Source organism: Anomaloglossus baeobatrachus, chromosome 10 (assembly GCF_048569485.1).
Source record: "Anomaloglossus baeobatrachus isolate aAnoBae1 chromosome 10, aAnoBae1.hap1, whole genome shotgun sequence".
Lineage (NCBI taxonomy): Eukaryota > Metazoa > Chordata > Amphibia > Anura > Aromobatidae > Anomaloglossus > Anomaloglossus baeobatrachus.
The window spans coordinates 41,609,052-41,621,368 of NC_134362.1; the positions used below are offsets into that span (position 1 = coordinate 41,609,052).

Sequence of the window (12,317 nt, forward strand, 5' to 3'; positions counted from 1 at the left end):
TGCACAATGCAGCTACCGATACAACATGGTTGTAACATCTGACGTTTTATCCCGGTTTAGCACCAGTTAGGAAAATGCATGTCTTCTACAAATCATTTTGTAGATCGTATAAGAAACATGGCACATGGCAGTTAAATAGAAAAAAATATATATAAATATTTTTCCGCTGTACATTTTTCACAGTCCCTCCCCTCCCCTTTATATTCACATTTGATTTTTTTTTTTTTTAATATATTTTTCTTTTTTTTCTTAGAAAAACATCAATCCAAATTATCCTTTAAAATCATAAAATATATATATATTTATATATTTGTTCTTTCGTTCATATTTAAATTATTTACAATATGGAGGGGGCAGGATCCTTCAGTTTGGGTCATGAAGAGTCTGTACACGGTGAGGGGGGAGGTGGGTAGAGGTGGAAGTAGCTTCTTTCTGTTGTGGGGGACGGGGGGCAGCTCTCCTCGGCTGACATGTACTGACTCCTCGGAGTTGGAGGAGGAGGGTACGGGTCGGAATCTGAATTTAAATCTATGTAATATTTGTTGGCTTTCCATCTGCTTGTAGTGTAGTCGCTGTCGCAGACATCGGTGCTGCATGGTGTTGTTGGAGGAGCAATGCCTCGTATGAGATAAGGCCTGAAAACAAAACAAAAGCAAAACATTGGGTTAAATAGGTAAAAAATCATTTTTCTTCATCTACCACTGCCAACAAAACAAAAGACTGGCCACACAAACAAGCTAGCTCCTCGGCCAGCAGCTACCTCTCCTGACTGCCCCATGCGCGGGTGCATGGCCTACCGGCTGGAGAAGAAAGCCACAGTCAGATTTCTCTTGTGTTCTCTTATTCCCCCTGAAAAGCATCATCCATTAAAATTCCTTCTCTTCCCCAACATCATCTGTCAGGAGATTTAGGAGACCCCAAGCAAATTAGACAGTCAGCCACTCCTGTAGAAATCGGCAGGATAAACCGCCTTTCATCTAACATGTAGGAGGACCTTTTAGGCTCCACTTTTCTTAGAACCAATAAATAATCACAATGTTATTTATTAGTGATGAACGAGCACTACCACTTCCATTAACAAGCAGATGGATGCACGGATGGACGCACATTATGATGACGACAGTGCTATTTATTAGTGATGAGTGGGCACTACCATGCTCAGGTGCTCGTAATGGAGAGTTGAATACTCGGACGGGCGCAACTCAAGGACCTAGGTATAATGGAAGTCAATGGGAAACTACCATTTTTCCAAGAACTCTTTTGGAAAAATACTAGAGTTTCCCATTGACTTCTATTAAACTGGAGAACTCGAGTCATGCCCATCAGAGTGTCCAACTGCTCATTGCAAGCACCAGAGCATGGTAGTGCCCATCCATCACTAGTATTAATCTGATGGTAAAGTGCCCATAGATATCTGTAGTTGTTTTACTGAAAAAAAACAACAAACAAAACCCAAAACTAAATAGTAAAACTACACAAAGGGTTGTCCAATGGCAGAAAAATGTGTTGATTAGGAACTCAATATTCTTTTATTGTTTAAATCTAATTTCAGCCCCCCACTCCAGGTCTAATTCTTCCAATTCTGAGACAGATAAAGCACAATAAGAAGAAAAATCATTGCACCATCACACTGCGCCGGGCATTAATGCCGGAAAGGAGGAGGTCAGATCAGGTTATTTTCATATGTAGCACTGGTCGTGGGTGCACGTTGATATAAGAATCAAAGTCTCATTACATCAAGGAAAGTAGACAATCAACGGCACATACCATCCGATTTCCAGAAAACCAGATTCTTTTATTGGTTCCAAAGGTGCATATAAAAGGCAAGAGGAGAGCTGGGTGCGGGTCTCCTTAGGACGACGGCCGTTTCGTGCTATACAGCACTTCTACGGGTCCACACCTATAGGCCCGTAGAAGTGCTGTATAGCACGAAACGGCCGTCGTCCTAAGGAGACCCGCACCCAGCTCTCCTCTTGCCTTTTATATGCACCTTTGGAACCAATAAAAGAATCTGGTTTTCTGGAAATCGGATGGTATGTGCCGTTGATTGTCTACTTTCCTTGATGATGTAATGAGACTTTGATTCTTATATCAACGTGCAACCACGACCAGTGCTACATATGAAAAAAATCTGAGTCAGATAAGCCAGTCTCCTTTCCCAGAGGGGCTGCCTTATCTAAGGAAATGAGCTGGTTTTCCAGCCTCCTTAATCATGTCAGTGACACCAAGAACATGAAATTGGAAGATGTGACACTAAATAAGAGGGAGATGAAGTAGGACAACCTCAGCAGGTGTAAAACGAATATGTAGTAACTTTTTTTTGCCACTGAAATATAAAAAATTAACGTTGTATTATTGTATTATCTATCTAAATAGTTGCAAAAAATATTTTAGTAAGTTGTAAAATATTAGGAACAAATTAAGTGCTTTTATTTTTATTCTTGAAAATTTGATGCATGAACCGAGAAAAAAAATATCTATCACTTAAATGGATCTGAACGACCATACAGGACCTATCCCCATGGAGGACACCGGTGATCTTCCTGGAAAAAGGCAAACTTAATGGGAACCAGGAAAGAACCACAACACTCATCCCAAACATCCATGTTTTACTGGAAAAGCTGCTACATTTCAGAAGAAAAAAAAATGAGAGAAAAACAGATTTTATGATCCAGGGTTGATCTGGAAGAACCATGCCTCCAATTCAACAAGAGGCATGTACCTTGACTTGGCCCAAATTTTAGCTGCCCGTGCACTAAAGTCAGAAAATGGTGCATTCAATCATGTCGCTTTTCACATCAACACTAGTACAGATGTTGTCTTAAGTAAATTGTGGGGTTACCTGTAAGATCTGGTGGTGGACGGACTATTTGAAGAGTAGAACACTTCAGTATTGTACATGGAGCGATCCGTAGCCGGAGATGGCGGTGGGTTTAAGATCTGCAATGAGAAGCAAATCCTTGTTAATAGTTTAACGATCGTATTAACCAAAATGAAATATTGCGATTCTGTATGTCCGTCCATCTCACTATATCTTTCAATGATATGAAATGACCATGTATTACTCCACAATTGTCACAGTTGGACCTTTTGTTTTGGCATAGATTTCTTACCAATGATATAGGGTAAATTTTTCATCTCGAAAATTTTTAATTCCTTATAGATCAAGTAATGGAACATTTCCATATAAAAGAATTGTGATGTCAGTTTATCAAGCACCTATGCTATGAATAGTGATGAGCGGGTACTACCATGCTCAGGTGCTTGGGGTTCAAAACGAGCAGTCGGACGCTCGGATGGACGCGACTCTAGTACCCGAGTATAATGGAAGTCAATGAGGAAAGAGTTCCCAGAAAAAATGGTTGCATTCCTCCTTTACTTGTATTATACTCGGTACTCAAGTTGTCAATCCGAGCGTTCAACTTCTTGTTATGAGTCCTGAGCATGGTAGTGCCCGCTCATCACTAGTTACAAGTACTGAGCACCCGAGCATGGTAGTGCCCGCTCATCACTAGTTACAAGTACAGAGCACCTGAGCATGGTAGTGCTCGCTCATCACTAGTTACAAGTACTGAGCACCCGAGCATGGTAGTGCCCGCTCATCACTAGTTACAAGTACCGAGCACCCAAGCATGGTAGTGCCCGCTCATGACTAGTCACGAGTACTGAGCACCCGAGAATGGTAGTGCCCGCTCATCACTAGTTACGAGTACTGAGCACCCGAGCATGGTAGTGCCCGCTCATCACTAGTTACAAGTACTGAGCACCCGAGCATGGTAGTGCCCGCTCATAACTAGTTACAAGTACCGAGCACCCAAGCATGGTAGTGCCCGCTCATGACTAGTCACGAGTACTGAGCACCCGAGAATGGTAGTGCCCGCTCATCACTAGTTACGAGTACTGAGCACCCGAGCATGGTAGTGCCCGCTCATCACTAGTTACAAGTACTGAGCACCCGAGCATGGTAGTGCCCGCTCATAACTAGTTACAAGTACTGAGCACCTGAGCATGGTAGTGGCCGCTCATCACTAGTTACAAGTACAGAGCACCTGAGCATGGTAGTGCTCTCTCATCACTAGTTACAAGTACCGAGCACCCAAGCATGGTAGTGCCCGCTCATGACTAGTCACGAGTACTGAGCACCCGAGAATGGTAGTGCCCGCTCATCACTAGTTACGAGTACTGAGCACCCGAGCATGGTAGTGCCCGCTCATCACTAGTTACAAGTACTGAGCACCCGAGCATGGTAGTGCCCGCTCATCACTAGTTACGAGTACTGAGCACCTGAGCATGGTAGTGGCCGCTCATCACTAGTTACGAGTACTGAGCACCCGAGCATGGTAGTGCTCTCTCATCACTAGTTACAAGTACCGAGCACCCAAGCATGGTAGTGCCCGCTCATGACTAGTCACGAGTACTGAGCACCCGAGCATGGTAGTGCCCGCTCATCACTAGTTACGAGTACTGAGCACCCGAGCATGGTAGTGCCCGCTCATCACTAGTTACGAGTACTGAGCACCCGAGCATGGTAGTGGCCGCTCATCACTAGTTACAAGTACAGAGCACCTGAGCATGGTAGTGCCCACTCATCACTAGTTACGAGTACTGAGCACCCGAGCATGGTAGTGCCCGCTCATCACTAGTTACCAGTACTGAGCACCCGAGCATGGCAGTGCTCGCTCATCACTAGTTACGAGTACAGAGCACCCGAGCATGGTAGTGCCCGCTCATCACTAGTTACGAGTACTGAGCACCCGAGCATGGTAGTGCTCTCTCATCACTAGTTATAGAGTACAGTGCACCGGAGAATGGGATTGCTCGCTCATCACTAGCTAGGAATAATATATATTGCAGTATTTTTTGTAGCCATCACACTGTCTTGGAATTCTCCAGCTGTCTCATTGGCTGCTCCAATGTTTAGATGGTGTTGATATCATCGCCGAGCAGCAGGACGGCTTCTTCAGCCAATATCATAAAGACCACCAAGTGTTAAATCGTTCAAGCAGCTGACATAGAAATACTGCTCAGTGACAAGTTGTACAGCAGGTAGTGTACATGTGTATACACTGTTTATGCAGATAAAACATCCAGGAAAATAATTCAAAACTTCATTACCATACAGATAAATAATTAGGCAACATCATATACAACACATGTTAAAAACCACGTTATATTACCATGCTCGGGTGCTTAGTACTTGTAACTAGTGATGAGCGGGCACTACCATGCTCGGGTGCTCAGTACTAGTAACTAGTGATGAGCAGGCACTACCATGCTCAGTACTTGTAACTAGTGATGAGCGGGCACTACCATGCTCGGGTGCTCGGTACTTGTAACTAGTGATGAGCGAGCACTACCATGCTCGGGTGCTCGGTACTTGTAACTAGTGATGAGCGGGCACTACCATGCTCGGGTGCTCAGTACTAGTAACTAGTGATGAGCAGGCACTACCATGCTCAGTACTTGTAACTAGTGATGAGCGGGCACTACCATGCTCAGCTGCTCAGTACTAGTAACTAGTGATGAGCGGGCACTACCATGCTCAGGTGCTCAGTACTCGTAACTAGTGATTAGCAGGCACTACCATGCTCGGGTGTTTGGTATTTGTTAAGAGCAGTTAGCGCGACTTTAGTCCCGAGCATAATGGAAGTCAATGTGGAACTCGAGCATTTTTTCCAGAGGAATTTCTGGAAAATACTTGAGTTCTCCATTAATTTCCATTATACTCTGGTATTGTAGTTGAGCCCGTCCAAGCATCCAATTGCTCTTAGGCTATGTGCCCACGGGGGAAAGTGTCCTGCGGTTATATCCGCAGGACAGTCCGCAGGATCTCCCAGAAAACCGCAGCACAACTTTGTCTGTTTCCATGCTGCGGTTTATTTGCGGAATGTCCTGCGGATATGCTGCGGTCATTCTGCATTGAGGATACAGTACCATGGGTTTGGCACTGCATCCTCAATGCAGAACAAGTGCTGAGTGCTCGGGGCGTTCATACTTACCTCCATCACGCAGCACTTCTCTCAGGCTCTGGCCGTGTTTGCCCTGTGAAGGAGAAGGTGGGTGGGCCTGAAATAGCTCCGGCTGTCACATGACCGGAGCTCGTGCAGGCCCCGCCCACCTCCTCCTTCCTGCTCCTGTGCACCGAGGGAAAATGACTGGGTGTCTGCTATCAAGGCAGGTAAGTATGGGCCAAAGCAGGGGATTTCGGCAGGTAATTCCGCAGGAATAATTGACATGCAGTTATGTACGGCTGAGGGATATCCGCAGTATATTCCGCAACCGCACATTCCGCAACGTGGACACAGCACTCCCCATGTCCCATAGGATAACATGGGGAGTGTCTGTCCATGCTGAAACCTGCAGATTTATCTGGAAAATCCACATAAATGCGCAGGTTTTCCGCGGCAAAATCCGCAGGAGCAAGCTCCCGTGGGCACATGGCCTTAATGAGTACCAGGCACCTGAGCATGGTTGTGCCCGCTCATCACTCCTGTAAACTACTACCCTTCAGAAGGTAAGATTTATTTCCTCTGCATTGGGCTTACGGTGTTTTCGGTTCTCCAGTCTGCTTACCTGTGGGTAGAGAGTGGCCTTGGTACTTGAAGAGCTACTGGAAGACGCGCCGGTCACATGATTCCGGTCATAGAGTGGAGCTCCGCTACTGCCGCCCCCTATTATACTCATGGAGCTGATCATTTGCTTCCCACAAGGTATTCCTGAGCACAAACAAAAGCATACAAATTAGAGAGCAGTCTCCCATAACCACATACAACAATATTCGGCAACATAGAGATACATTGATGTTACCGGTGCACCCAGGTAGCCTATTATCTAGAACAATATTGAACATTTCTAGGCAGATTTGGGAGGACAGTGTGGCACCCGAACAAAACAAAATAATGGATGAGGTTTCCCTTAACATAGTGCCCGATTAATGGGCAGAATGTGATGCAGCAGGTGAAGATGAGCAAATAGATCTGTATTTATTGTTGAAGGATGCAGACTTCCATCTTTGGGCTTAGGAGTCCAGTAGGCGTTTCCACTTCATGAACAAGAGCCTTCCTTATATATGCGAGTCTATGAAGAAAGCTGGTAAGGACCACCCACTGGACTCCCGAAAGCCATTTAATCATTAAAATATATTTCCCCCTCTTATAAAGTGATGGTAACAGATGCATAGAGGCAGCGTTCCTCACCCTGCATGAACCTGTCATTAAGTCTTCACTACCCCATCTGAGAGCAGCATGATGAGCGTTCAAGAATCCAATGATTTATCACTTACTGGGGTGTTATAGTTATAACTCAAATTGCTGTTTTCTCTGCTGCAGATCTACCACTTCTGAGCTCCTGTCCACACCACTGATTGACAGTTTTCGACCTATGCACAGTGTACACAAAATGCTGTCAATCAAAGGAGGGGGCGGGGTTACACAGAGCTCCTGAATATGGAGGACTACCTGGCAGCAGGATTACTAGTTCTCCAATGATAAAATCCATATTTCACGGCATATCATTAATCTACAGTAAGCAGCCCAGTAAGTGACACATCGCATTGAGGTCCTGCGCAGGCACACTTTGATCTGCCCTGAGTATGGTCATGCGCCTGCGCAGTACCTCAATACCGGCTAGTGTCGATGACGTAGGACGCGTCATTTACCAAGGCTTCAGAAGAAGAGGGACAAAGATGTCCGAAAGAGGAGGCGCTGATACCGGAGAACGGAGACACCCATCCGACCAGTCTGCACCGCACCAACCGTTAGGTATTATAAAGTGGTTTTAAGGTTCTACACAGCGGCCTGGGTTCTTATATACAGTATCTTAGAATGCTGTATATAAGAGCCCACTGATGGTGGCCGCAGCTTATAGGCCCCAAATCTGGTGACAAGTTCCCTTTAAATATAAGCCCTACCCCGAAAATAAGCCCTAGTCGCGCTTCAATAATGAAGTGTCCATGCAGCTAAAAAAAAGAGAATTTTATTTACTTACCGTAAATTCTTTTTCTTATAGTTCCGTATTGGGAGACCCAGACATTGGGTGTATAGCTTCTGCCTCCGGAGGACACACAAAGTACTACACTAAAAAAGTGTAGCTCCTCCCTCTGAGCATATACACCCCCTGGATAACCAAATCTAGCCAGTTTAGTGCAAAAGCTGAAGGAGAATAGCCACCCACAAGTAGAGATAGAGCAAGAACCGGAACAACCGGAGCCTCTGTCTACAACAGCCGGTGATAACATGCGGAACAAGAAACTGACAACAGGGAGGGTGCTGGGTCTCCCAATATGGAAATATAAGAAAAAGAATTTACGGTAAGTAAACAAAATTCTCTTTTTCTTTATCGTTCCTATGGGAGACCCAGACATTGGGACGTCACAAAGCAGTCCATGGGTGGGAATAAACAGAAAACTGGGAAGTAGGCGGAACCTAACTTCACAAATAGGCGACAGCCGCATGAAGGATGCGTCTGCCCAAGCTCGCATCTGCCGAAGCATGAGCATGCACTTGGTAGTGCTTTGAAAAGGTATGCAGACTAGTCCAAGTGGCAGCTTGACAGACCTGCTGAGCCATAGCCTGGTGCCTGAAAACCCAAGAGGCACAGACAGCTCTGGTCGAGTGTGCCTTGATCCCCGGCGGGGGAGGCACCTGAGTACACTGGTAGGCATCGGAAATGGCCGACCTAATCCAACGAGCCAAGGTCGGCTTAGAAGCCGAGAGGCCCTTACGCCGACCTGTGGTTAGCACAAAAAGAGGTGCACCGCCTAAGAACAGCGGTGCGAGACACATAGATCCGGAGCGCCCGCACCAGATCCAGAGTATGCAACGCTTTTTCAAAGCGATGAACAGGAGCCGGACAAAAGGAAGGCAGGGAAATGTCCTGGTTAAGGTGGAAAGGAGAAACCACCTTAGGGAGAAAGTCCGGAGTCAGACGGAGAACCACCTTGTCTTGATGAAAAACCAAAAAAGGTGACTCCGAAGAGAGCGCAGCCAAATCAGAGACTCTCCTGAGGGAAGTTATGGCCACTAGAAAGACCACTTTCTGTGAAAGACGAGACAAAGAAACATCCCTAAGAGGCTCAAAGGGGGGTTTCTGCAAGGCCGTGAGGACCAGATTGAGGTCCCAGGGATCCAAGGGCCGCCGGTAAGGCGGAATGATGTGAGACGCGCCCTGCATGAAGGTGCGCACCTGAGCCAGCCGGGCGATACGCCGCTGGAACAACACTGACAGAGCCGAGACCTGTCCCTTGAGGGAATTGAGGGATAGTCCTAGCTGCAGACCGGACTGTAGAAAGGACAGGATGGTCGGCAAGGAAAAAGGCAAAGGAGCATGGCCGGAAGAGCGACACCAGGACAGGAAAATTCTCCAGGTCCTGTGATAGATTTTGGCCGAGGAAGACTTCCGAGCCCGAGTCATAGTGGAGATGACTTCAGGAGGGATACCAGAAGTCGTCAAGATCCAGGACTCAAGAGCCACGCCGTCAATCTGAGAGCCGCAGAATTCTGGCGGAAAAACGGACCTTGTGAGAGAAGGTCTGGACGGTCCGGGAGATGCCACGGCACCTCTACGGACAGATGGAGCAGGTCTGGGTACCAAGCTCGCCTGGGCCAGTCCGGAGCAATGAGGATGACCCGACGGCCCTCCATTCTGATCTTGCGCAGGACTCTGGGCAAGAGAGCTAGAGGGGGAAACACGTAGGACAGACGAAACTGGGACCAATCTAGAACCAGAGCGTCCGCTGCAAAGGCCTGAGGATCGTGGGAGCGAGCCACGTAAACCGGAACCTTGTTGTTGTGCCGGGATGCCATTAGATCCACTTCCGGAGTGCCCCACTTGCGGCAGATTGACCGAAACACTGCCGGATGCAGGGACCACTCGCCACCGTCCACGGTTTGACGGCTGAGATAATCCGCCTCCCAGTTTTCCACGCCTGGGATGTGGACTGCGGATATGGTGGACATGGAGTCCTCCGTCCACTGAAGGATGCGTTGAACCTCCAACATTGCCAGGCGGCTGCGTATCCCGCCTTGGTGATTGATGTAGGCAACCACTGTCGCGTTGTCTGACTGGACTCGGATGTGCTTGCCCGCCAACAGGTGGTGAAAGGCTAAGAGAGCTAGAAGCACAGCTCTGATTTCCAGCACATTGATCGAGAGGGCTGATTCGGACGGAGTCCAAGTGCCCTGCGCTCTGTGGTGGAGACATACCGCTCCCCAGCCGGATAGACTGGCATCCGTGGTGAGGATCTCCCAGGACGGGGCCAGGAAGGAGCGTCCGAGACAGAGAGAGGGGCCGAAGCCACCACTGAAGGGAGCCCCTGGTCTGTGGCGACAGAGCCACTAACCTGTGCAAGGAGGAAGTCCGCTTGTCCCAACAGCGGAGAATGTCCAGCTGCAGAGGACGCCGATGGAACTGGGCAAAGGGAACTGCTTCCATTGACGCCACCATCTGACCCAGCACCTGCATTAGGTGCCTGATGGAATGACGGCGGGGCCTCAACAAAGAGCGCACCGCCAGATGGAGGGACTGCTGTTTGACTAAGGGCAGCTTCACAAGTGCCGGCAGAGTCTCGAATTGCATCCCTAGGTACGTGAGCTTCTGGGTCGGAGTCAGAGTGGATTTGGGCAGATTGACAAGCCACCAGAATTGGACTAGAGTGGCGAGAGTGAGCGAGACACTCCGCTGACAGTCTGCACTGGATGAAGCCTTGACTAGAAGGTCGTCCAGGTAAGGAATCACTGCCAACCCCTGGAGGTGCAGAACCGCAACCACTGCTGCCAAGACCTTTGTGAATACTCGAGGGGCCGTGGCTAACCCGAAGGGGAGAGCCACGAATTGGAAATGTTCCTCTCCGATTGCAAAACGTAGCCAACGCTGGTGTGAAACTGCAATTGGCACATGCAGATAGGCATCTCTGATGTCGATGGATGCCAGGAAATCTCCTTGGGTCATTGAGGCAATGACTGATCGCAGAGACTCCATGCGAAAATGCCGCACCTGAACATGCTTGTTGAGAAGCTTGAGATCCAGGATGGGCCGGAAGGAACCGTCCTTTTTGGAGACTAGGAAGAGATTTGAGTAGAAACCTCTGAACCGTTCCCGGGCGGGAACCGGTACAATTACTCCGTTGGCCTGCAAGGATGCCACGGCCTGAGAGAAGGCGGCGGCCTTGGAGCAGGGGGGAGTTGACAGAAAAAATCTGTTTGGTGGGCTGGAAGAGAATTCTATCCTGTAGCCGTGGGAGATGATATCCCGCACCCACTGATCGGAGACATGTTGAAACCACACGTCGCCAAAGTGGGAGAGCCTGCCACCGACCAAGGACGTTGCTGGCGCGGCCAGATAGTCAAGAGGAGGCTGCCTTAGTGGCAGCAGCTCCTGCGGTCTTCTGAGGACGCGGCTTCGTGCGCCAGTTGGGTTTTTGGTCCTTGGCTGAGTTAGTGGACGAGGCCGAGGGCTTAGAGGACAACCAGTTGGAGGAACGAAAGGAATGAAACCTCGACTGGTTCCTGCCCTGGACAGGTTTCCTGGTTTTACTTTGTGGCATGGAAGTACTCTTCCCGCCAGTAGCTTCCTTAATAATTTCATCCAGTTGTTCACCGAACAGCCTGGACCCAGCAAAAGGGAGCCCAGCAAGGTACTTCTTTGAAGAAGCGTCTGCCTTCCACTCTCGAAGCCACAAGATCCTGCGGATAGCGAGGGAATTAGCCGAAGCCACCGCAGTGCGGTGAGAAGCCTCCAGCATGGCAGACATGGCATAGGATGAAAAGGCTGAAGCCTGGGAAGTTAAGGCAACCATTTCGGGCATAGAGTCCCTGGTGAGGGAATGCATCTCCTCTAGAGAAGCAGAGATGGCCTTGAGAGCCCACACTGCTAGAAAAGATGGGGAGAACGAGGCCCCTGCCGCCTCATATACAGATTTGGCCAGAAGGTCAACCTGGCGGTCAGTGGAATCCTTCAGTGAGGTGCTATCAGCCACTGATACAACTGTCCGGGCTGAGAGTCTAGACACCGGAGGGTCTACCTTTGGTGAATGAGCCCACTCCTTGACCACCTCTGGTGGAAAGGGAAAACGGTCATCAGAACCACGCTTTGGGAAGCGTTTGTCAGGACAGGCCCTAGGCTTGGTCACAGTGGCATGAAAACTGGAGTGGTTAAAGAACACACTCCTTGTTCTCTTAGGCAAGGTAAACTGGTGCTTTTCTGCCAGAGAGGGTTGCTCCTCTGATACTGGCGGATTGAGGTCCAGTACAGAATTAATGGACGCAATCAAATCACTAACATCTGAGTCACTTTCGGACAGATCAATGGGGCACATGGAG

General features: G+C 48.4%; 1 protein-coding gene across 1 annotated transcript in view; it reads right to left on the reverse strand.

Annotated features, from left to right (window-relative positions):
* Positions 1-270: 270 nt before the first annotated feature.
* The window catches only part of LOC142254971 (low-density lipoprotein receptor-related protein 5-like), a 171,991-nt gene continuing 159,944 nt past the window's right edge, over positions 271-12,317 (reverse strand). Inside the window, exons 21-23 of the mRNA XM_075326377.1 lie at positions 6,574-6,716; positions 2,843-2,940; positions 271-635 (exon numbers count right to left, since the gene is read on the reverse strand). Of these exons, the coding sequence (XP_075182492.1) occupies positions 374-635; positions 2,843-2,940; positions 6,574-6,716 (503 nt within the window). The 3' untranslated portion in view covers positions 271-373. The remainder of the gene's footprint in view (positions 636-2,842; positions 2,941-6,573; positions 6,717-12,317) is intronic.